This window comes from Rosa rugosa, chromosome 4 (assembly GCF_958449725.1).
Source record: "Rosa rugosa chromosome 4, drRosRugo1.1, whole genome shotgun sequence".
NCBI classification, from domain to species: domain Eukaryota; kingdom Viridiplantae; phylum Streptophyta; class Magnoliopsida; order Rosales; family Rosaceae; genus Rosa; species Rosa rugosa.
The window spans coordinates 13,225,723-13,250,336 of NC_084823.1; the positions used below are offsets into that span (position 1 = coordinate 13,225,723).

The 24,614-nt window shown below is 37.5% G+C and overlaps 2 protein-coding genes, 1 long non-coding RNA gene and 1 pseudogene across 5 annotated transcripts in view; 2 read left to right on the forward strand and 2 right to left on the reverse strand.

The window, feature by feature from the left end:
• The window catches only part of LOC133741984 (uncharacterized), a 78,724-nt gene extending 73,796 nt beyond the window's left edge, over positions 1–4,928 (reverse strand). The window contains exons 1-2 of the long non-coding RNA XR_009862291.1: positions 3,870–4,928; positions 3,003–3,098 (exon numbers count right to left, since the gene is read on the reverse strand). This is a non-coding gene — a long non-coding RNA (uncharacterized LOC133741984). The remainder of the gene's footprint in view (positions 1–3,002; positions 3,099–3,869) is intronic.
• Positions 4,929–8,804: 3,876 nt separating this feature from the next.
• On the reverse strand, positions 8,805–11,516 carry LOC133741978 (uncharacterized). 3 transcript variants are annotated; one of them, XM_062169681.1, is made up of 3 exons: positions 11,263–11,516; positions 10,522–10,668; positions 8,805–10,318 (listed from the first exon to the last, which is right to left on the reverse strand). In XM_062169681.1, exon 3 carries the CDS (start codon positions 10,257–10,259, stop codon positions 9,429–9,431), a length of 831 nt encoding a protein of 276 aa, XP_062025665.1. In that variant the 5' UTR covers positions 10,260–10,318; positions 10,522–10,668; positions 11,263–11,516; the 3' UTR covers positions 8,805–9,428. The 3 variants fall into 3 exon arrangements, with proteins under 3 accessions (XP_062025665.1, XP_062025664.1, XP_062025666.1); XM_062169680.1 differs by lacking the exon at positions 10,522–10,668 and having other exon boundaries at positions 11,263–11,515; XM_062169682.1 differs by lacking the exon at positions 11,263–11,516 and having other exon boundaries at positions 10,402–10,536.
• Positions 11,517–15,687: 4,171 nt separating this feature from the next.
• On the forward strand, positions 15,688–17,864 carry LOC133741981 (dihydroceramide fatty acyl 2-hydroxylase FAH2-like). The gene is made up of 6 exons (XM_062169685.1): positions 15,688–15,740; positions 16,240–16,332; positions 16,433–16,629; positions 16,771–16,876; positions 17,281–17,427; positions 17,537–17,864. The coding sequence occupies exons 1-6, from the start codon at positions 15,690–15,692 to the stop codon at positions 17,660–17,662; spliced, it is 720 nt and encodes a 239-aa protein (XP_062025669.1). The 5' UTR covers positions 15,688–15,689; the 3' UTR covers positions 17,663–17,864.
• A 354-nt stretch (positions 17,865–18,218) lies between these two features.
• On the forward strand, positions 18,219–22,244 carry LOC133744372 (protein STICHEL-like 2; annotated as a pseudogene).
• Positions 22,245–24,614: the final 2,370 nt, after the last annotated feature.

The following is a 24,614-nucleotide window of genomic DNA, read 5'->3' on the forward strand; positions in this document are numbered from 1 at the left end:
AGTTCAGACGGGTTTGAGCGAGATAGGGAGTTGCCGGTGGCAGCTTTAGTAATTATGCTTAATTTTAGTGGCAGATTGTTAATATGTGACCTTAATTATCATAGGAACATTTGTGGTATCTAGATTATAATAAGACACTTTAAAATGACCTTTTTTATCATTGTCCCAAAAACTTATGTGTTACTTCAATTTAGCATATTAATAAAGAATTGTAAATATGCGCATATATCGATCAATAGGGTAAGAAAACCTTGAAAAGATTCATATTAATTAGATATATGTAGTGTATTAATAGTGTAAAATATTATTTCATTCCATTAAAGTTCAAGGATAATTAAAACTAATTAAGATAAATTTGTATTGAATTTTAAAAATTGAGACTAATTAAAGATTTTTCAAAATTGAGAAGGGTCAATTTTATTTCATTCCATTAAGATTCATAAATCATTAACACTAATTAATTAAAAGATTTTCTAAAAATTGAGAAGGGTCAATTGACCCTTCTTGCCCTAGGCTAGCTACGCCCTTGTTGGCACATCGTACTGTACATGTGACACAAAGGTCGTAGATAAAACCTAATCATGGAGAAGGTCTCGAGTCTGACTGCTAAGCTCTTACAGTGATATGACTGCCTTATGATCAATTGTCTGTGTGAAAATTTATAATCATCAAGAGTATTTTCAAAATCTTATGGGACAAAAGCATGGTCAATATGAGTGTGAAATTTTTAATGATGGTTTGAGATTGAATGTTTGACACATTTATTTTACGTTGGTTAGAAAAGTATTTCTCTTTAGCTTGTATTAGTTCAAGTATAATGACATAATGTGCATTGACCTCTATAACTCGCGTCACAAGTTCGTGAACGCTGCGAATAACGTACTTGTTCATTCAACAATATCCTGTACATTTATTGGGACCATGATCAATATATCTTCTCATTCATACTTGATACTGTTCATGATTCATGAATGTGGAAATATATAAATATATGGACCAATACTTAACTTTGGTAGCTACATGTTCAGTGGATCCAACACTTCTCGAAATTAAGAAACTGCACTATTCACCGAAAGCAATGATCAACTTTGAGAATCGATTATGGACTTTTCTTACGGACCTGGAGACATGGTGCTGTTTTACCGCCTCCACTTGGGTAGTGTTATTTTTGTTAATGATCAAGAAAGAAAATGAGAGTAGAACCCCATAACTTTGGTTCCTTAGAAGTAACAACTACTCATAAGTCATAACTTTTTGTTTATCTCCTTGACTTTTCAGGAAGATTTCCGGTTTCTTTTGCTTAAATAACCCGCTCCCTAAATTGGGTTACAATGTTGGAGGGGGAATAATTATGTTTTGGACTATGGAGGTAATAAAAAGTGTTTAGAATTAAAAAATTCTACCATTTGGGTTTAGTCCAACTATCTAAGTGGTAAGAAATTGTTTAAAAATAAGTGAGATGTAAGTTAGAAGTACCTTGACAAAAATTAGAAAACTTAGGGTGCAATTCATCAAAATTGAAAAGTCATGGAGAAAAATTATGTAGGCAATTAAGTTATTTTGCTATTTTGTCAGTGTCTTACTAATTTACTCTCTCTTGAGCTTCATTCAATAGGTGGCTGGGTTGGTAATATATTTACTCATTTAGCGGTGTCTTTCTTTGACAGTCCATAAATTCGGATCACTGTTATTATATTTTTGCTTATTGAATATAATGTTTGACATTCTTCTAAAAAAATAACAATAATAAAATTAAAAAACCGTGAAGTAAATTAGCATACATGAGAAAAACTATAGGCATAATATTGCACGAAAAGAATGAGAAACGTATAAGCCACACCTTCGGGCATAGCATTACATCTAGTATATCTACCATCATTAATTAGATGCTTTTCACACGCTGCACATTTGTTAAGAGTTTATACCATGCATTACTACTATTCTGGCTTGAGTTGAATGATATTATCGCCCCGTGGAAAAAAAATTATTTGTTAGGGTTTACTTTCTAGATTTCTGACCTAGTATTGCTCTGCTAGGGTTTACTTTCTAGATTTCTAGGAAGCAAAATTCTCTCCTGCCATGGATGTGGAGATTCTTAGTTGGAATTGCAGAGGGATCTACAATGACACGACAACAAGGGCGTTGAAGGATCTGATCAATCAGAATCGTCCCCAAATTATTTTCCTTTGAAACCAAGATCAATTGTTTGAATGACTTCAAGGCACTTCAAGCCGCATTAGGGTTTCCTAATTCTTGTGAGGTGTTAAGTGATGGACAGTCGAGAGGATTGGGAATGTTCTGGAGTGACGAAGTGAAGACAACTGCTGGTACGTTTTCTGCACATCATATTGACCTTATCATTGATTGTGGAGCCGGAAACCCTAATTGGAGGTTGACGGGTTTCTACGGCTATTCGCGCACTGCAGATAGGGATCGATCATGGCAATTGCTAAGGGACTTGAGGGACCTTGACTCATTACCTTGGGCTGTCATTGGGGACTTTAATGAAATCCTCAACAGCAGTGAGAAACTTGAGGGGCCAGTCCGATCAGAACAGCAAATGCGCGGGTTCCGGGATGCCCTAGGCTATGGTGACTTGTTGGACTTAGGATTTTCTGGCCCTCAATCTACTTGGTGGAATTCGGAGACGCAGCTTAGATTGGACAGAGTAGTCTGCACGCCTTCTTGGTGTGACATTTTCAGTTATGCTCGTCTAAAGCATTTACCACCAAGCGACTCGGACCATGTTCCGATTCTGTTACAAGCCAGTACAGCTCCTTTGCCAAAACAGCGACATCACCGTCGCTTTAAGTTTGAGGCTTACTGGCTATAACATGGAGAGTGTGATGGGGTGGTAAAAGAGGCTTGGTGCACTGACATTGTTGGCTCATCGATGTTTCAAATTACTAAGAAGCTCACACGAAAACGTTTGGAGTTGGAAAAATGGCAAAAACAGGCCTTCAAAGGAAGGCAGCAACAAATGCTTGGGATTAGAGCAAGACTGATACGCTCAAAGCAAGCGCATAATTTAACCCTGAAAACATCGTTAGTAGTATAAGCAAATAGGGATCGTTCTATTCCGGGGATTGAGGGTACACCTGTCATTGTCAAAAAAAACAAATAAAGAATTAAAATAATAAAGTAAAAAGTATTATGTACAAAAATAAAATAAAGAATAAAAATATATACAAGTTAATATAAAAAGGGGGGTTTTGAGATTATAGAATTGGAATTAAAATTAAATGAAATAAAGAAAGTGTAAAAACACATATACAAGGGTGGAACACAAGAAACAAAGATCAAAACTACAATCATATGAATGAAATCCAATTACAATTCTTATAGTTGATTATCTATGTCATGAGAAATAAGTTGACCATGTGAAACATTCGAAGCAAATGATTTCCCATATTTTACTTTCCTTGAATATTTAATCTAAGTGAAAGCACCTAAATTAAACCTATTGAACATGCAATCATAGTCTAGAAAACTAGCTAATCAAGAACACATTCAATGCATGAAGAACAAAGAAAGGATGTCAACCAAAGTGCACAACCTAGTATGAAAAAGTCCATCTATTTGCAATCCTCCTTAATTGATTTCGACTTTTGTCCAAAGCCTTTACTACTTAAATCTAGCACCAATTACATGCATATATCCTAAGTTGGCCATCAAAGAACACATACATATAAAAGTTTTCCATAATCCAAAATCAATTAAGCAATCTCACATAAGCAACATAAAAATCAACATAAAGAAATCACAATTTTTATTCAATCATAGAAATTGGGCTTAAACTTTGCCCTTAATGTTATTGTTAACTAGAAACAAATTCCTACGAAATTAAATAAGGAAAAAGAATGAATTACACCGTGAGTTGGAGATGGAGATGGAGTGCTTGAAACGTTGAAATCTTGAATCTTGGAAGCAAGCCTTCAAGGTGGACGATGGAGGATATGATATTCCCGGCTCCTTCTTCTTCTTCTTCTTCTTACTTGAAAACGCAGAATTTTGCAACTAGAGAATGGAGAGAAAAATGGAATGGAAATGGAGAGACAAAGAAGATGAAATGGATGAAGGAATTGTGTTTAGAGTGAGAGGAGAAGGTGTTTATATAGGGAAGAAAAAGAAGAGTGAAATGATAAATGGAAGAAAAATAATGAAAGTGGTTTGTAAAATATGGAAAAGATGGAGTAATGATGAAATGAAAGCAAGGCATGAAGGTGTAGAAGTATGGAAGTGATGATGATCTATTGGAGCAGAAAAATATATCCAAGGAAAAAGAGAAAAGCATCTAGCTTTCTTCATGTGGGTAGGAAACTTGAACATGTGGTGTTGAGCTGTTTTTAGATCAGTTTCTGCCCCTTTATTCCTTCAATTATTTCTCCAACAAGCATTCCCAATTTCACTATGACCTCTTCATAAAAAATGTTCCATTATGAGTGTAGATCACCCTGGTAAAATTTCAGATTTTTATTCCATGTGGTTGGGCCGAAAATGCTGCTGGACCTCTTACAGGTCCAGTTTTCCAGTTTTGCTTCTGCAGGAAATTGGGCTGACTGTTTGAAGGCCTTCCGCTCAATTCTAGCTCTGGCACTCTTCATAAGAAACGATCCTTAGGATGTCTAGAATGGATCTGGAAAGTTTCAGCTCATTTGGAGTTCATTTGGTCAGGCGGCCGCTCCTTCTTCCTTGCTTGGCTTGGTTTCTCCTAGCCGGAGTAGGAAAATGTGTAAAATTGACCTTTTAGTACATTTCCATTTTTCTCCATCATTTATAGGTAAGTGTGGACCTAATGCTCATTTCACCATCATTTACTCCAATGTACCTAAGAAAATAGAAATTGAGTTAAAAATCGATTCGTTAAGGAATTAACTAAGCAAAATGTGAGGAATTAACTATTAAAATACCACATTAAAATGCTCCTATCAAAGACTCAAAGAGCTGCTTGATGTACAGCTATCTGAAGCGGTACAGTTGGAGAAAAAGCAGCTGTTCACACGGCTACAAACTCTCCTTGCCCATGAAGAGAGTTTTTGGCAGCAGAGATCTAAAGTGGCTTGGCTAAAAGAAGGGGACCGGAATACCGGTTTTTTTCACCGGAAAACGGCTAACAGAAGAAGGAAGAATACCATCTGTGGTCTGTATAATGCAGACGGTGAATGGTGTGAAGACGACGAGGGGATGGAGAAAGTGATAACAGATTACTTTGACTCTATGTTTACTGCCTCGGATATAGATGTGGAAGCTATGGAGACAACTCTAAATGCTTTTCAACCATGTGTTACTCCAGCAATGAACGAGCAATTGTGTGCTCAATACTCTTATGAGGAAGTAAAATCTGCTCTATTCCAAATGTATCGTACCAAGTCTCCGGGTCCTGATGGGATGCCTCCTCTATTTTTCCAGCACTATTGGGAAACGATTGGAATGGAAGTTACTGAAGCAGTTCAAAACTTTGTGCATTCAGGTCAGCTACTGAAGCAAATTAATTTTACTCATATATGTCTCATCCCCAAGGTGCCTAATCCGGAATATGTGTCAGAGTTGAGGCCTATTGCCTTATGCAACGTTATTTACAAGATTTGTTCGAAAGTTATTGCTAACAGATTGAAGGTGATTTTGCCAACTTTAATTTCTCCTTTCCAAAGTGCCTTTGTACCGGGACGATTGATCACGGATAATATCCTTGTGGCTAATGAAGTGGCCCATTATGTGCACAACAAAAGGGGAGGCAGTGAGGGTGTTATGGCTTTGAAGCTCGATCTTAGCAAGGCATATGATCGAATGGAATGGCTTTTCCTTAGAAAGGTCATGGGGAGATTTGGATTCGCTTTCAGTTGGATTGACATGGTGATGCAGTGTGTATGCTCTGTGAGATATTCTTTTTTGGTGAGAGGTAAACCTCGGGGACTTCTTGTTCCTAGTAGAGGGTTGAGGCAGGGTGATCCTTTATCACCTTACTTATTTTTGCTTGGGGCTGAAGGTTTTTCCACTTTGCTTCAACAAAAACAGGAGCTCGGTTTTCTGCCTGGGATTGAGGTATGTGATGGTGCTCCTGCTGTTAATCATTTACTTTTTGCGGATGATAGCATGCTCTATGAAAATGCATCCTTAGATGATTGTTATCAAATTCAAGATGTCATTGAGACTTATGGCAGGGTTTCTGGTCAGCTGGTTAATTTTGACAAGAGTTCGGTGGTTTTTAGTAAGAACGTTTCTGACTACATGAAGGAAGAAATATCTATCCTTCTGGGGGTTGAGGAGGTGAAGTCTCACGAGAAGTACTTGGGGCTGCCAACTTATGTTGGGAGGAAGAAAACTTCTACTTTTCAATATATTAAGGATAACTTGGCAAAAAGACTAGCTAATTGGCAAGGTAAATTGTTGAGTGGAGCTGGAAATGATATACTCATCAAGGTTGTGGCTCAGGCGCTGCCTACTCATGCGATGAGTGTTTTTCAATTAACCAAGAATTTTTGTGATGACTTAGAACAGATGTGTGCTCGGTTTTGGTGGGGAAGCTCTCTTGATAAGAGGAAGATTCATTGGAAAACTTGGAAGGCACTGTGTAATCCTAAGGAAGAATGAGGGTTAGGCTTCCGAAGTTTGTCCAATTTTAATTCTGCAATGCTGGCCAAACAGGCTTGGCGTGTGGTGAACAATCCTAATTGTTTGGTTGCTCGAATTTTCAAGGCCAAATATTTTCCGGATACTTCTTTTTGGTTGGCTACTCCTCATGCGACCCCTTCCTTTTCATGGAGAAGCTTATTTTCCACAAGAGAACTGTTACGGCAAGGTTCTTATTGGCAGATTGGTGATGGAAATACCACTAATATATGGGCTGACTGTTGGCTGCCAGGGGTGCCAGAGTTTAAACCTTTGGGGAACAATGGTGCAATTGAAGAGGTTGGACAGGTCCGAGATCTCATTACTAATACAAGGCTATGGAATGTTCCCTTGATTAGACGTCTGTTTCCTTTAGCTGAGGCAGAAGCTATTTTGCGTCTCCCTTTGAGTAGAAGGGTTGTTCCAGTTAGAGTTGTGTGGCAGTTGGAGAAAGATGGCAAGTTTACTGTGAAAATAGCTTACAGGTTTGATTTCTCGTCTTCTAATTCTAGAAGCCCATTCCAATTGTCTGTTGGTGTGAATTTTTGGAAAAAGTTATGGAAAATTACTATACCTAACTCTGCCAAGGTGCATATCTGGAGAGTTTGTCATAATATACTACCCTCAATGGAGAGGCTAGCATCGAAAAGGGTAGAACTGGACTCCCAAGTTTGTGTACTGTGCTCTTCTGCTTTGGAGACAACATTGCATATCTGTAGAGATTGCCCTTACACTAAGCAACTGCTGCAATCTAATGGAGTTTTGACTCAGGTGTGTTTTAGTCCTCGTATTGCCAATTCCACATTATTAGATTGGTTCAGTTATTGCGTTTTTGAGCTAGCTTTGAAGGACTTGGGCGACTTGGTCTATCTGCTTTGGGGAGTATGGAAGGAACGAAATTGTAGAGTTTGGGAAAATAAAAGTCTGCCTGCTAGTGATGTGTTAATCAAGTGCTTGACTAGGTTGAGTGCCTTCAGATTTTACAACATGAAGATGGGGGTTGTACGTACAGTAAGGGTCGAGCGTTGGTCTGCTCCGATCCACCTGAGGGATGGTGTAAGATCAATATCGACGGGTCTTTTAATCACATAACAAAGAATGGAGGCATTGGTTTTGTTATTAGGGATCATCAGGGTTTGATGCTTGCTGGGGGAGGTCGACCGCTGTTTGGCCTTTTGTCTCCTGAACATGCAGAAGTGTTAGCTTGTTCTATGGCAGGCCAATTTGCAGTTGATAATAATTTCGTTCCAGCTTTCTTGGAAACAGATTGTCAAATCATGCAGAGGCAATTGTCTATGATGGTTGGAATTAATACCTCTGTCTTGGGTAGGCTATATGAGGATCTTGGACTGGTGTTGGAAAGTCAATCCAATATGAAGTTGGTTCATATTAACAGAAATGCAAATAAGGTTGCACACCTTATGGCAACAAGAGCTTGCACTGAGTTGCACGAGTTCTTTTATTTTTCTTCTCCTTCTTTTTTACTAGTTGCATTAGCAGCTGAAGCTATTTCCATGTAATTTTCAAAAGTTCAATAAAGTTATGACCTCCTTTCTCTCAAAAAAAAATAAAAAATTATCGCCCCGTGGGCAACTTCAAAAAAAAAACTAATCAGATTTTTTTGAAAGTACTAATCAGATTAAATGTTCTAATTTTTGAGAGAAGCTGAAGATTCCAAATGAAATCCCATTGCCACTAGGAAGTAGCCTTCAACCAAAGAGAGTTTCTTTCCAAATGCTTGAGCTAATCATCGAAATTCTCCTATAAGATCAATCTTGTAATAATTTTTCAGGTACTTCCCATTTTGAACTTAAAACCATTGACCATTCTCCCTTTGAACAAGCTTCCACCCTGGTTTAGCTAAAAGAGCTTGATTAGTTAAATAAGTCTTCTTCAAAACCAAACCACCTAAAATCGTTGTCTTGCAAACGGAACCCCAAATGACAATGGTGGATTGTTGCCTTGTCATCTGCCCCATAGAAAATCTCTAATAATAAGCCTATAACCTTGAACAAAGGAAAAAACGAAATTTAAAGCAGATGAAAGTGAGCCGAAGGAAAAAGAATTGGCTTCAGTAATTTAGAATCCAGTATGCAACTTCTCAAGCTTAGTTGAATAAAGCTGTGAAAGGGAAAAAAAGAAATTTAGAGAAGTTGCATAGATACCTTCAAGCAGAGACTAACAAAGTTCCCATATGACTGAGCATCAAATTGATACTTTACAAATTATATTTATTAATAGATTCCAGTTAAGTACAAATTTAGAACTTTTAATTTGCTTATTTTACTGCCATATGCATGGCTTTATATCATAAGAACTTCAGACCAAGAAAATATAAATAGTCATCCAAGCTTAGTGGAAAAACATGTATACGTACAATTGTTCATCTACCTTACCCTCATTTATGCTATGAAAAGGGAATATCCAAGGTGAAACTCAGCAGTGCACCAGTAACAAGCACTCAGCTGGCATCTTCAACCTAGTTTATTTTGGGTCTGCCATTCTTGAGTCTCCCAAGATTGGCTGATCATATCCATCTTCTTGTAGAATGAAGAATCCGAACAGTTTCATCATCTTCCTTGTGCACTCTCCACCCTACCATACGCATTAGATTTCCTATTAGCAACTGCATTGTTGTTACCATTACCAGTGCTTTCCAATTGCTTCTGGTACAATATTTTCAGTAGATACTATTCCTAGGTTGGCTGCATCTAAATTAGGAGTGGTGGAACCTGAATATTGCATATAACTGGCCTAGGGGATTCATATATATAGCTGCCTCTAAAAATTCTCCAAGTATGAGTGCCTTTGGCTAGAAGTTAGATTGAATCATAATATAACTTAAGTAGCATCTCTGTTCCATAAAGAGAACCATTGCTCCTTTTTGGGTTTTCACTTGTAGTGGTTGATGAACCAGCATCTGTTTGACCATCTATCTTGACAGAACCAAACTGATTACCTTTTGTTTCACCAGTGGCTTTATTATCTTTCTCTAAATCAATATTTTCTGCAGTGTCTACCTCTTCTTCCTTCACTCTTCTCAAGCTTCCAATTTCGATTTGGTTGCTTATAGTGCGGATGTTCTGCTTCACAGCATTGGATGCATCATCACCCTTGTATTGCTCCTCTCTTGCATCTTGGCTATACCTTGTATCTCTATTTTGAACTTGATCCTCCAAATCATTTCCTTGCTCTTCACTCTCTTGTTCTTCACTTTCTTCTTCTCTCTCCGTATCATCTTCATCAATCAAATCCTCTACCCCCTCAGATTCTTCCTCGGATTTCTCTTGATCATGCCCGTCAACTTCATCTTCACCGCCTCTTCCTTCCTCCTCACTTTCTTCAGCTTTAGTCTCATCTGCCTCTTCTTCTGATTCTTCCTCTTTTTCCCTATGCCTTCCAACATCCATCGAAGTTTCTTCCACATGAGGACGGAGGCCCCGTCTCCCAAGTTCTAGTACTCCATGCTCATTTTGCACCTCTCCTGATATCTTCTCTGCAGAGCTGACTTCAAGTGCTTTTTTACCATGGGAGTGATTGAGTTGGTAAACCAGCCAGATGCAAATAGCAAGCAACAAAGATATCTGAACAGCATGCTTTACCTTGAAGCCTTTTACCCTCTGGTTTCTACTGGGTGATTGCTTCAACATGGTTGATACGAAATTGTATATAACTTCACCAATTAGCAGCAGCAAGCTGTGAGCCAAATCTGTACAAAGGGAAGTAGGAACCATAAGTGATCCACCATATAAATATACTACTACATCTAAATTTTCTACTGCAGAATCTCACCAATGCACTTATGCACATGTCTTGTGGATATTCATTCTGTTGTTGTGAGATACACAATCGTTTTGTTGCTTTGGTATTCTTAACAAATCATACAGATAGCAGAATGAAAAACATCATCACCTTGGAAGTCTTGATTGGTAGACAATGAAAACAATGACAGGCAAAACAAACTCCACTCTCAAGACTTGAAATGCAACATCGAATTATCCAGGAGATTATACTTCAAAAAACATCTCTTTTCACCATTAGAATGAATGTGCCATCCAGCTAAAGTAAGAAATCATTCAAAGTTACTAATTTTAGACTTGATCAAAGAGTTTGTATATATTCAGCACTTTTAAACAATGCAATGAGTAAGACAAGATACCAAACTTGCATATAGCACAAAAGGACACTGTTCTTGCCACAAAAAAAAAAAAAGGATACTGTTGCCGACAATGAATAAAGAACAAAATCTAAAACCCATTTAGAACCTCATCTGCTGAAACAAATGATTCAAACAGAAGCAGCTTCATTCTTAGAATTTGCAATTAGCCAATTATTAAGAAAACAATCAAAGACAGCAGTTAATTCCACACCTTAATTAGTAAGGGCTCCTTATTAACAGCAATAAAATTCACAAAACCCATATCAAAATGACACTTATTAGTCTTATTACTACCTTGAAATGCCAGAATCTAATTTCAATCACAGAAAAGACCCAAAATTGGCATATGGGGTATAAATACAAAGTTCCAAACACATAGAATCAACATGAGCACTATCTTACCAAACATATCTTACAAGCATAAACAAGCACTAATTCTTAGATGCAAAGACCAAATAAAGAACGAAGAAAAGAAATTAAGAAAGGTATCGTACCAGTGACTCAGTGGGGGAAGCAAGCTAGGTAGCAGAATTTGAGATATATTCGATTTAGTAGAGCTTTGCAGTTGGATTCATCTATGAACAAGTAGTACTTTTTACCCCAACAAGAAATAATCTAGTTTAAATTACCACCCTTTTGTTTCTGCTCTTCAAATATGTGGTTGGAAAGGAGAGGATGACAAAGAAGTAGTTGAGGGTTGTGAATAATGCTCTCTGTCTCTGTGTCTGTCCTTGAATGGAGCTGAAGAAAAGTCACACAAAGCTTCATGCAGGAGAGGTTTAAAACTTTAAATTACTGATCCAGAATAGTGTAACAGTACGAGTGAGTGTGACAATGAGGACTATAAGTCGACAAGGCATTAAAATCAGGTTATATACTTATATGTGTGAGAGAGACACTACTATCAGTACTATGGTACTACCCCTTTCTTTCTTCAATTTTTTTTTTTTTGGTTACAAAATGGTGCTCGGGTGGGACTACCACTCCGGGGCCGAGAGCAACATGGGTAAGACCCCTCCCCATAGGATGTTTTTCACATGTGGATAATCGAACTAGTGACCTCCTTACTACCAGGAGTATCACTGTAGCGTTTGCCCAACATGCAGGACCAACTTGCTACCACTGGACCAAACCCCATGGGTTCTTTCTTCAATTTTTGTTATTAAAAAAAAAGTTGGCTCTCATTATTAATTCTGTTTTTTTTTTTTAAGGATTAACTACAGTTTACCCCCCTGAGGTTTGGGGGTGTCATCATTTCACCCCCTCTACTTTCAATTTTGATTTTTTACCCCCCAAACTTTTCAATTTCAATCAGTTATGTCAAATTTCTCCTATTCTGTCTAAATTGGAAGTTAACTTTGACTTTTTGAGGGTTAAAATGGTCATTTCAAGATAAAAAAATTAAAATAAAAAATAAAAAATAAAATAAAAAACCTTTTTTTTTTTCTTTTTCTGTTTCTTCGTTTTTTTTTTAATATTTTTTTTTATTTTGTCTTCAACCTATACACCACAAGTTATAATAGGTTTATAAAAACAAAAAAAATACTCTGGGTGGTTGAAAGCGGCTCGCTGGTCTACAATATTTGTGATATATCTCCGATACCGTGAAGAATTTTAGGATATATCCCCAATAAAGTGAAGAAATATCTGTAAAAAATAATTTTACACTTTATCTGTAAATAAATATCTGTAAAAAATGATTTTACACACTTGCTGGTCTACGATATTTGTGATATATCTCTGATAAAGTGAAGAATTTTAGGATATATCCCCAATAAAATGAAGAAATATCTGTAAAAAATAATTTTACACTTTATCTGTAAATAAATATCTGTAAAAAATGATTTTACACAGATATTTCTTCACTTTATTGGGGATATACATATATTTACAGATAAAGTGTAAAATCATTTTTTACAGATATTTCTTCACTTTATTGAGGATATATCCTAAAATTCTTCATTTTATCGGAGATATATCACAAATATCGTAGACCAGCGAGTGGCTATCAACCACCTAGAGTATTTTTTTTTTGTTTTTATAAACCTATTATAACTTGTGGTGTATAGGTTGAAGACAAAATTAAAAAAAATATATATATAAAAAAAAAACGAAGAAACAGAAAAAAAAAAAAAAAAATCGTTTTCTTATTTTATTTATTTTTTTATTTTTTTATCTTGAAATGACCATTTTAGCCCTCAAAAGTCAGAGTTAACGTCCAATTTGGATGGAATAGGAGAAATTGGACACGACTGATTGAAATTGGAAAGTTTGGGGGGTAAAAAATCAAAATTGAAAGTAGAGGGGGTGAAATTATGACACCCCCAAATCTCAGGGGGGTAAACTGTAATTAATCCTTTTTTTAATGGGGTGGTAATGTTTTGGTCTTATATATAAGAGGTCAGGAGTTCGAGCCCCATCAAGGGTGGGAATGAGGTGGGGTTTAAAAAAAAAAAGAAAAAAAAAAAAAGGGAAAACAGTCTTGATCACCTGGTCAGCAACTGACCAGGGATCATTTGCTCACTTACCGTCCGATTTCAATCGGACGGTTGACAGATCTCCTCCTCCAAAATCTAAATATCTGTCAACCGTCCGATTTTAATCGGACGGTAAATGAGCAAATGATCCCTGGTCAATTGCTGACCAGGTGATCGGGATTGGGGAACAGTTACTGACCAGGTGATCAGGATCGGGGAAAATAATAATATCGTGACAGAAGATCATGATATTACACACTTACTGATGCTCGGCAAGAAAATATCTCAGTCAAGCAACTTTTTCAGTTATTCTCTAATGCAATTAGAACAGAGAGTTCAGGCCTCATAACCAACAATTAAAAATCGTGAGTTCAGGGTTCTGAGCGGTCACCTACAAGAAAAATGGTTAGAAGCCGAAATCTAAGTGCGCAGAAAATCTTGGTGATACCAACAGCTTGTTTCCAGCTCTGGTGGCAACATGTTTATCACAATGATTCGCAGACAATCATGCCGTCGGTAAGCTGTGGGTTCAATTCACACTAACAACATGGAGATGAGTGAGGTGGGATTAAAAATAGTTGTCACTTCTAAAAGGATAGTTTGGGTGTAGCACACAGAAACTTTGTTATTTTTAACTGTCAAAATTTAAATTACACATTCGTGCATGATCTTTATTGAGACCATTCTAGGAGATATTTTAACTTTTTACTTTGTTATTTTTGTTCTTTATTTGAGTAATTTGAAATGCACATACCTTTTGACTTAGTACATACCCTTTAATTTTTTTTATTATTATTATTTTTTTTGTTATCTAGTTTTGCTCTAAAAATCCTCTCTTTCCCCCATTATTAAAAATAATAATAATAATAAAAAAATCCTGAAATTCACAATCAATCTGATGAAGGTTCTCAAGAACCAGAGAATGTTGCACATGAGAAATTTTTCATCTTTTGATTGCCATTAATTATATAGTAGTTTTGTTTATTAGTGGATTTTTGTTGCTTCTTGATAATCGTAATTCTTTGGGCTTATGTTTCTCCTAAAGGTTAGGACCATTGAAAAAACAGAAGTACTTATTAATTGTTGAGGAAATAATGAAATGTCCCAGATCTATCACACTCAAGCAGCAATGTTTTTCCACTGTGTATGAACAGGCCGGTCAGAGAAGAAAATAATGGAAACAATGGATTTCTTAGTGAACAGGATGGGGTGGCATTCCCAGAAGATTGCAAAATATCCCAATGTTGTGTGTTACAGCTTAGACAAGAGAATCATCCCAAGGTGTTGGGTTGTTAAGAGTCTTGTTTTTGAAAGGACTGATAAATCATAAATGAGGAGAAGTTGAGTTTGGCTACTGTTTTAACGAAGTGAGACAAGTACTTGTTGACTATGGTTGTGAGTATCTCAACCTAGTAACTCAATTGTTGAATCTATACCAAGGGAAAGTGGATTTTCAGGATGTGTGATCTTGGCAACAATATTATAACAGTTCTAGGGTGGTGATAGTGTTGAATCCGGAGGTGCTACTAGGTGGTGATAGTTACTAGCTAGCGACGATAGTGGAGACATGTTTCACCACTGCTCTTAACTCATGGCGCGCGGTTGATGAAGAAAACTTAGTGACTAGGAGAGGAGGAATTCATCGTCTGGAATCAAGGCAAAAGCGTCCTTTTGATAAGAAAGATGTTAGAAAGGAGGAGGCTAGGGAAACTCAGGAATGATGGTGAGCATGCATCTGAAGAGTGCCGGTGCGAGCCGAGCCGGTCGTGGCGGAAAAGACGGTTTTGTCCCTGCTTCATCAGACACCTGTCTCCCGTGTCTTTCTTCTTCGCTTCACACATAGGTAGAGAGAGAGAGAGTGTGAAGGGAAGTCCATTTTCTTCGACAGCTGGGTTGTTGCTCAGTGTGTGTGTTGTTTCTTGCTTCGACACTTGGGGTGTGCTCAGTGCTATCGTGTCAATGATGCTTCACTCCACCGAGAGGTAGATAGTGTTGAGGATTGCGCAATGGGTCTTATATTTGCATTTGAGGATTTCTGGCGACATTACTTGCAACTGATTTGCGGGTAATTTCAGTTCTGATGTTGCATGTAATGATTCCGTCTGTGTTTCTTCGATTTAGGGTTTCTTTGTTGAGTGTTTTATTGGATTTACAGTTCGTCAAATTTGATTGGTGTTGAAAGAGTGGGTTTTGGTGATTAGCTAAATTTTGGGTTTCACGTAATCTGTTTTCTGAAGTTGATAGACAGGATGTTTTCTTTTTTTTCTCTTTCTTCTTGGCTGAGCTTTGTGTTTCTGTTGTTGATAGAGTGAAAGAAAGGGATAGAATTTCAGAGAGTAGGTTCTGCATGTTCTCCGCGGCAAAGCGCGGGCATTGTTGCTAGTGTGATATATAAATTGGGGTCTTAATCAGTCCTTTATGCCTGTTGCTTCAGCAGTGACAAGATGGTTGCTCGGGACTTCCAAGTTGATTTGAATAAAGCCCTCGTATTCCAGGTAAGGTTACATTCTCAAATGTTTCTGTACATTTTAGGGGAAAGTGTGTGGTCAGTGGTCTTGCTCACTGCATGACTTTGTATCCCTACATATCTATATCCCAGAGCTCATAAAGAAAACCCTTTTTTTTCTAGGTTCTCAGATATTGTGTTTCTGTTTCGTTCTCTATATTTCCATAATTATAGATGAAATAGTGTGCTAAGTAATACCTGGCCTTGTGTGAATAATTTCTACACCGATTCTGTAGATTGACCGTCTACTCCTCTCTTAAAGTGTTTGTTTGGCACTTCCCAGGGGGATTTAATTACCACTTGAAGTTTGCTCCTCCTTTTCCTTCTCTGGCAGTTGTAAACATACATTTTCTTTTCTCTTTGAAACTTTCTTTAGTTTTTTGACAAGTCTTATAGGAGCTCGCTCTTTCTCTGTCTGACCCTCTGTTTTGCCTCTAGTGCGTCTTATTAGTTTTAGTACAAACTTTTAACTTTTGATATGTTTCCAGGTTGGCCATCTTGGAGAGGCATATCACGAGTGGGTTCACCAGCCTATTGTCTGCACTGAAGGCCCTCGATTTTTTGAAAATGAATTTTTGGAGGTACTGCCTGCAGCCCCTTTGTTAATGCCTAATAGTCACTCTGTTTATGGATGTGCTATTGTAGAGCTCCACTTCGACTCAAATTAACTACTTGAAACAGTTCTTTACCCGCACTGTGTGGTGGGCAGTTCCTACCATATGGCTTCCAGTTGTGTGTTACTCTATCTCCAAGACCGTACAGATGGGCCATACCTTTCCAGAAATAGTTCTGATGGTTCTTTTTGGCATTTTGGTGTCGACATTGCTTGAATATACAATTCACCGTTTCCTTTTCCACATTGAAACCAAAAGCTACTGGTTCAGTCTCTCTCTCTCTCTCTCTCTGTGTTATATCTGTATCATTTTTTTATTTTATTTTTTCTTTATGTACTTGTTTACATGTTTACGTATTTTGATGTTCTTTGAGAATAATGCGCTAAATTTTTGATATTGTTTTAGGGGGAACACCATACATTATGTTCTCCATGGCTGCCATCACAAACACCCAATGGATGGTTTGCGACTTGTTCTTCCTCCGATTGCAACAGCTATTTTATGTCTTCTAGTATGCAATTTCCTCTCACATCCTTACTCTTACCAGTTACCACGTGGTCACTAACTTACTATGTTGTGCTTAAGAATACAATGTGCACATAATTAATAAAGATTCTAAATTTGAGAGGTTATGTTAATATTTTCTTATGGAAGCAACATTTTATGCCCTGCTCTTTATGAACCATGATACCTTGCCATGTTCTCAATATTGTAAACAGCTGAATAGCTGTTTGCAATGTTGACATTGCGTCATTGTGATGTAGAATTGTAATTACACGGCATTATGATTCTTTAAAATCTTCTAGGTATCAAATTGTGAGTGATTTATTTTTTGCAAATTATTTTGGTATATAAATCATATTGTTTTACTACTTATGGATTTCATTTGCTGTTTTCATGGTATATGTCTGCCAGGTATGGTATATGTTTAGGCTTTTATCACCTCCATCAGTTGCTCCGGCTTTGTTTGGAGGAACCTTATTGGGATATGTAGCATATGATGTCACTCATTACTACCTTCACCATGGGAAGCCATCTAAAAGATTGACTCAAGATCTGAAGGTAGCAATTTGGAGACGACTTAAACCGTCTTCTCCTCTCTTTCTGTCATACTTGACGGTATCTCCTGCATTTCTATGCCTTCATAAATACCTGCGTTTATGTTTGACAGAAATATCACATGAACCATCACTTCAGAATTCAAAATAAGGGATTCGGGATCACTTCCTCCTTATGGGACAATGTTTTCGGAACAGTGCCTTCAACAAAAGCTGCTGAGAAAATGAGTAAACAGTAGCACTGGCTGGGTTAACATGGATCTTCTTGCTACTGTACTAGTAACTAGTGGGAACAAGAGCATTGTAATGTGTCTTGTATCTTTTGATGTGCCTCCCATTTGGTTTTTGAAAGTGCAACAAAATAAAATAAAATTTGGTTGTAATATAAATAAACATTTTATTCAAAAAAATATATATAAATAAACAATTTTCTATGGTTAACTTAAAATTTAGGGATTACTTTTCGCTAGCTGAGTGAAGTAAAAATAAGAAACCTTCCCCTTATGTTACACGCGCCTTGGTACGCGCTCTCCCATTAGAAACCCACCCCGGTCTGAAACCTTGACTTTGGGTTTCATCGACGTTGACCATACTTAGTCCAACACTAGCTTGTTTGGCCACTGACGAGGCTTGGTGGCTCCGCCGGTGTTTTCTACTCCTATTCAACGCAAACGTGTACGATTTGGTGACGAGCTTTGTAATGAGATGCAAGCCAGGACACGGAGCCGACCCCAACCCAATCTACTACGTACTGCGACCACTCTGAAAAACCCAGTTGGTCCCTTCAGTAGAACCATGCAGTATTCTCAAGGTACAAAAGGACCCAAATGTTTCTTTCACACAAAAAGTTCATGATAAACTCGATTTTGAATTACGTTGTGCTGTTATAATCAAATTTATGGGTAAACCCAATTCTACGAACGCGTTCAAGTTCATGTTGGATATGGGCTTAAGACGAAAATGGAAGCTTAAGGATAAAGGATTGGCCTTGACATGCGTTAAGCCTTTGAGGATGTGGATTATGAAGAAACTGTCAGATCATCATGTTTAGAAAGAGTAGATCAGATTGCATCAAAATGAAAATCAGAGTGTAAAAATCGTGTTCAAGTGTCTGGGTGGGGCAATTGGTGGTTGTAGGAGTCGAACTGGCAGTCCATACCCTTCAGCAGGCTATTTCAAGCCATGGTACACCCATTTTTGCAAACGAAGAGGTTGGTATTGGAGATCATGATCATCCCGGTGGTGGAGTAAGCTGCTGGTGGTCAAGAACCCCTAGATTCAGAGAAGCTAACATTTCTTTTGATGCTGATGATCATCTTTTGTTATACAAGAATTTAGATGATTTTTCACTTTATGACCACAGAAGCTTGAAACGCATATATAGGAAATGAAACCAGTTCACAGTTAGAAAAGCCCAGGAGTCTGAGTCAGAAATTCAGGCCAAAGTCTTTCATCGACTTGGTGGGACAAAATGTTGTTGCGAGGTCTCTTTTAGGTGCTGTCTCTAGAGGAAGAATAACTTCATTCTATCTTTTCCATGGTCCACAAGGTACAGGAAAGACATCAGCCTCAAGAATTTTTGCTGCAGCACTTAATTGTCTTTCACTGGAGGAGTACAGGCCGTGCAAGTGTAATGTGTACTTTTCTGGAAACAGCAGAGATATCAAGGAAATAGATTCTGTGAGAATCAACCGGAGAGACCGGTTTAGGTTGTCTTATTATGAATGCAGCTACACCTCCCGTTTCTTCACGGTTTAAGGTTTTCATCATTGATGAGTGCCACTTGATGCGTGGGGAAACATGGGCGACTATTTTGAGTAGCGTTGATAACCTTTCTCAACATGTTGTCTTTGTGATGATCACTCCTGATCTGGATAAGCTGCCGCGGAATCAGTATCACGGTCCCAGAGATATCACTTCCCAAAGATTAAGGATGGTGATATTGCAAGCAAGTTGGGAAAAATCTGTGTTGAAGAGGGTCTTGAGTTTGATCAGGTTGCTTTAAACTTCATTGCTGCCAAATCATATGGTTCACTTAGGGATGCAGAGATGATGCTTGATCAGCTAAGTTTGCTTGGTAAAAAAATCACAATGGGCTTGGCATACGAGCTTGTGAGTGCTTGGCAGTTTATCATCGATTCTTTATTTTTAATTTTTTTTCATCTATAACCCACCTCTATTTGTCTCAGATTTTATAGAAATTTAATCATTTGTATTGTTTTGCAGATTGGAGCTGTTTCTGATGATGAATTACTCGATTTGCTAGATCTGGCATTGTCATCTGACACTTCTAATACAGTTTTAAGGGCCTGGGAGTTGATGAGATCAAGGATTGATCCGATGCAACTTATATCGCAGTTGGCAAATCTTATTATGGACATCCTTGCTGGTGAGGAAGGTGGTTCTGAAGTCCAGAAACAGTTCTCTCGTAGGCATACCTGTAAGTAGTTTAAGATATCATATATAATATGGTCACATCTTAGTATATTTCAGTAAATGTAAGTGCTTTAAGCATGCTGTCTTAGACCATAAATTTTGTTAGATTTCGGTCATAACTTACTGTTTGCTAAACTGACGTTAATGGAAAATTAGGTTTCAATGATTTGTCAAGTACTTGAACAATTATTAATTTGATAAAATTATATACTGTAAATTATCATTATGACTCCATCTTCTCTCTGCTTCAGTGTGCATATCCTCTTTGCTTTCTTCTTGGATGAACAAAGTTCTACTTTAAACTTGTTATACTTGTCCTGTTATAGTTTCTTTGCATATGCTTATTGTTTCTCTAATATACGCAGTTCCTTACTCTGTCTCATCTTACAATTATATGCCTATACTATGGTGTTGTTTCAATTTTCCTTGTCACAGCTGAAATGGACCTCCAGAAACTGAGTCATGCATTGAAAATATTCTCTGAAACTGAGAAGTAATTAAGGGTATCCAAGAATCAAACAACATGGCTTACTGCAGCTCTATTGCAGCTAAGCTCTGCGGAATCCTCCTCCTCATTGGATGCTAGTGATACAAAGAGTATGAGAAATACACGAGAGAGGTGAGAATGTACTCCTATTATATGCAAGTCATTTTTCTTTTCCTTAATTAGTTTTCTACGAATTGCACATTGAACTTTGTTTCTGCTCGGGTTCATGACATATTTTCTTTTGTGTACATGATGTACAGGGCAGAGCTTCAAGATTCTTGACCCTACTTCATGCAATGTCAACACATCAGACAAGTTGGGAATGCAAAAGGATATTGATGAACAGTTGGAATCCGTATGGAAGAGAGCTATAGATTTATGGCAATCTAAGTCATTCAAGAACTTTTTGAGGAAACAAGGAAGATTGTCGTCTCTATTTGTGAATCAAGGTACTTCCACCTAGTTTTATACTTGTTAGATGACGTTTCATGACATGCAGTCTGTTATCATCTGTATAATCATGGATATATGTAACATTAAATGTGGGTGTTCTTTCTCTCATGAGAGTATTACTGAATAGTGGTTTATTTTAGGTCTCGCTATAGCTGAATTGGAATTCTGCCACCCTGATTATGTATCCAAGGCTGAGAAGTCATGGAAAATCATTGCAAGTGCACTCCAATCTCTATTCGGTTGTAATGTGGAGATCAGGATCAATCTTGTACGTGCTACCGAGTCAAAGTATGCAAACGTGAAGAAGCCATCTTTTAGGTTGTTCAGCTGTTCCCGCAGAATGCAACAAAAGTCACCATCTTTCTGTGAGCGCGGAAGTGGTTCAGACTACTCTTGAGTACACATCGGAAAAGCCTATATTAAGTGATGGACGTATTTTACCGTGTTCCTGTGATTGTGCTTCTCAACTGCCACATAACTGCTGTGACAAAATGGTGGTTGTAAGCACATTGAGAAATAGTGAAGTTAACGTACTGAGCACAAGAGTGGCCTCATCCCGCAGATCGTTTGAAGACGATACACCAAAGGCACCTGGATTAATGTTTGATTCTTCAAAGGAAGAGGGAAGCAACCAGGAATGCCAGGTTTGATCTTTTCATCAACCTGAACATCAACCAAGGTGTTTCCCGAGAACTCTGAGGATTCAAAAGAAGTTGTGTTCCACAGTTGCTACTCAGGTGACTTGTTGCACCAAACTACAAAACAAGTTTGCAATCCCAACTAGGACATCTTTTGACGCCTGTCTTTTGGGAAGCAATTCATATGCTTTCTGCAGCGGCTCTGACAATGGGAACAACGCCGGCAACTATAAGGAAGAGTAAGTGTCACTCCCTGGTCTTCTTTCATTTGTTGGTGACCAAAATATTTTGGATGTACAAATATTTTAGGAATTTAAATATTTTGTTTGCAGGTTGAAGGAAAATTCAGGTGTGCTTTGTTGGAAAACCCTGCTTTCCTCAAGAAAGGTAGATATACGAATACACATGCATCTTCTTTTTAGTTATAGACAGTATTGACTATGGGGAAGAGGGAAAAATATGGAAAAAGTTGATAGAAGAAAATTAAAAGAGAGAAGAACCAAAAACTAAGTGGCCTCCCTAATCTCCTAGTTCTGTTATGTGATGCTCCTTGCAAGGGCTTAGGGCATAAATTTCATTCTCATTTTGAGCAATCTACTCTTTTTCCCTAACATGTTAATTTTAGAGGCATAAGATCTGCTACCTGTTTGAAGTTACTTTTTCTTAAATGCTTATGTAAATGCTTGCAAGGAGATCAATATAAAGCTCTGACCAAGTTGCGTGTTAATGCTGCAGGATTGGCAGCTGAGGCAACAACAGCAAAATTCGAAACTAGTTGGGTGGGATGTTCCATGTGCAACTGCTTAGGCTTAGTAGTTATGCTGAAAAAAGTAGCTTTATATGCTTTAGGACCTTCAAAGGAATTCATACCTCAGGAGCATTATTTGTCTACCTATATATTGCAATAGTCATTGATGTTATAGATATATATTTTGGGAACCCAGATTAAGATTAAATTATATACTAGTACTGTCTTCATGCAATCCACTACTGCATGTGTCTTTTCTTAATTTATTTTGTAAGTCATGCTTTTATGAAGCAGGAATATGTAAGATATCTATATAACCAGGACGTCTGAGCTATACTACATTGAGTCATTGACATACCAATGGAAATCATAAGGAATTGCTAACGGACTCAAAAATAAGATAAGAAAATGCAAAAAATTAATACTTAGGTATGACAGTGAAAAATACCCTAAACTTTTGTTACAAAAAAAGAAAATTACCCTAAACTTTAGGGAGTAACATCCTAGGTATGACAGTGAAAAATAAGATCAGAAAATGCAAAAAAATTATACTTTGGTATGACAGTGAAAAATACCCTAAACTTTTGTTACAAAAAAAAGAAAATTAACCTAAACTTTAGGGAGTAATATCCTACGAAATATGATATCGAGCTATCTTTTGATAAGGTTGATGAGCAAACCAACACACGTAGCAGCAGTTAGTATACCACCAGCACACATGAGCAAATCCCAATGCCGCGGCCTTGAAGCAGTTGGCAGTGGGTATCGGCATAAGGGATACGATGGATTCATCTTAAGCCATTGAACAATACAATCTTCATGATAAACATGTAAGCAGGGCAAGCGAGTAATCATTAGCTGACCATCAGTTCCTTGTTCTGCAGCAAAATGATCGAGGGCCTCTCTACAAATAGCACACGGCGTCTGTCTAGCATTGTCTTCCAAACTATCGAATCTCACTTTCTCTAAGCCATCAATGCATGGCTTTGCTGCCGGAATAAACTTGAGAACATATGGAAACATATATTCCATTGTAACCCCATATTCCTCAGCAAATAGTTGAGTGATCCATGAGTTTCGAGGCACATTCTCTAAGCCAAGATTACTAGCACTGTCCAAGATGCGGACAGTCACATCCCATACGCACACAACTATTGGAAAACCATCGATCGCCACTTGAACCACCTCAAATATTTTTTCAATGATAGCTGCCTGATCTTCTACCGGGACTTGTATGCCGGAAAGTTTCTTGGCCATTATCTCCCTATACTTGTTGGGAAATAGCTTGACATCTGGGAGAGAAACAAAACTTTCTGCTTGAGTTATGAGGTCCGGGGGACCATAAACAACGGATTCTGGAGCCTCATGGGGATAATGTCCAGTTACCTTGCAAAGGTTGAATTGGATACTTGTCTCATCCCATGAAAAGGAAGAGTTCAACATAAGGTGAAGAGCTGAGCTCCGAGAGTATTGTGGCACTGTGCTCCGTAAGTATTGTAGCACTGTGCTCCCAAAGTAGTGTGTTTAAGATTATAAAGATATACATTCGATCGCACCCAAAATGTCAAACCATTCGATCAAATAGCTATCAAAAAGACTCATTTTCATGCTCATTTGATCGCACCCATAAAGATATACAACCTTTTCTGAAAATCTTCAATCGCACCCAAAATGTCAAACCATTCGATCAAATAAGCTTACCTGGAGCTTAATCTCTCATATATCTCTGATTGCTCAATCGGATCCTCCGATTTGATCAAATGAGCTCAGTTTCCCAGAATGAGTAGTAAAGAAGGCTTTCAAACGATACTTGAAATCGGTCCAATCGATCATCGAGGTCTCAGACTACGGTGCCTTCTACTGCGTTAAGACGGAAATATCAGCAATCGAACTTCTCATTAAGCAGCCCGTAAGTGAGGAAATAGATTACGGAAGAAACTTAGAGTGTGTTTGGATGAGAAAATTACAAAATCCGTAGTAATTTATAAAGAACAATTCTTAGGTTCACCCTTAGGGTGAATGAGCATATTCACCCATATTGTCGATTAACATACTTTTATTTAATAAATTTATAATCCAACGGTCCATATCTTAAATTAGTCTTTAAAGATCATCTCTGTAAAAAATCAATCGAATCAGAAATCGTTTAATTATCTAATTGAATCAAACAAATGGATGGTTCTAATAACATTTACTACTATTATGATGAACCGTCCATGTATTTCATAGAAATGAATAACTGAAAGGTCTTCAATTTGATTGATTTTTTACAAACCTAATCTTTGTATTACGTTATACAAAATGAATGGTTGGATTAGAAAATTATAAAGTTATTATGCGTTAATCGACAATTGGGTGAATATGCTCATTCACCATAGGGGTGAACCTAAGAATTAAATGATGAGATCTTTAACTCCATCAATTTAAAA

Bases quoted from the DNA above. Each gene is read 5' to 3' on its own strand.
- LOC133741978 (XM_062169681.1), bottom strand. From the start codon at position 10,259: ATGTTGAAGCAATCACCCAGTAGAAACCAGAGGGTAAAAGGCTTCAAG.
- LOC133741981 (XM_062169685.1), top strand. From the start codon at position 15,690: ATGGTTGCTCGGGACTTCCAAGTTGATTTGAATAAAGCCCTCGTATTC. The intron at 15,741-16,239 runs GTAAGGTTACAT...ATATGTTTCCAG, and splicing joins ATAAAGCCCTCGTATTCCAG to GTTGGCCATCTTGGAGAGGC. The intron at 17,428-17,536 runs GTAGCAATTTGG...TATGTTTGACAG, and splicing joins GATTGACTCAAGATCTGAAG to AAATATCACATGAACCATCA.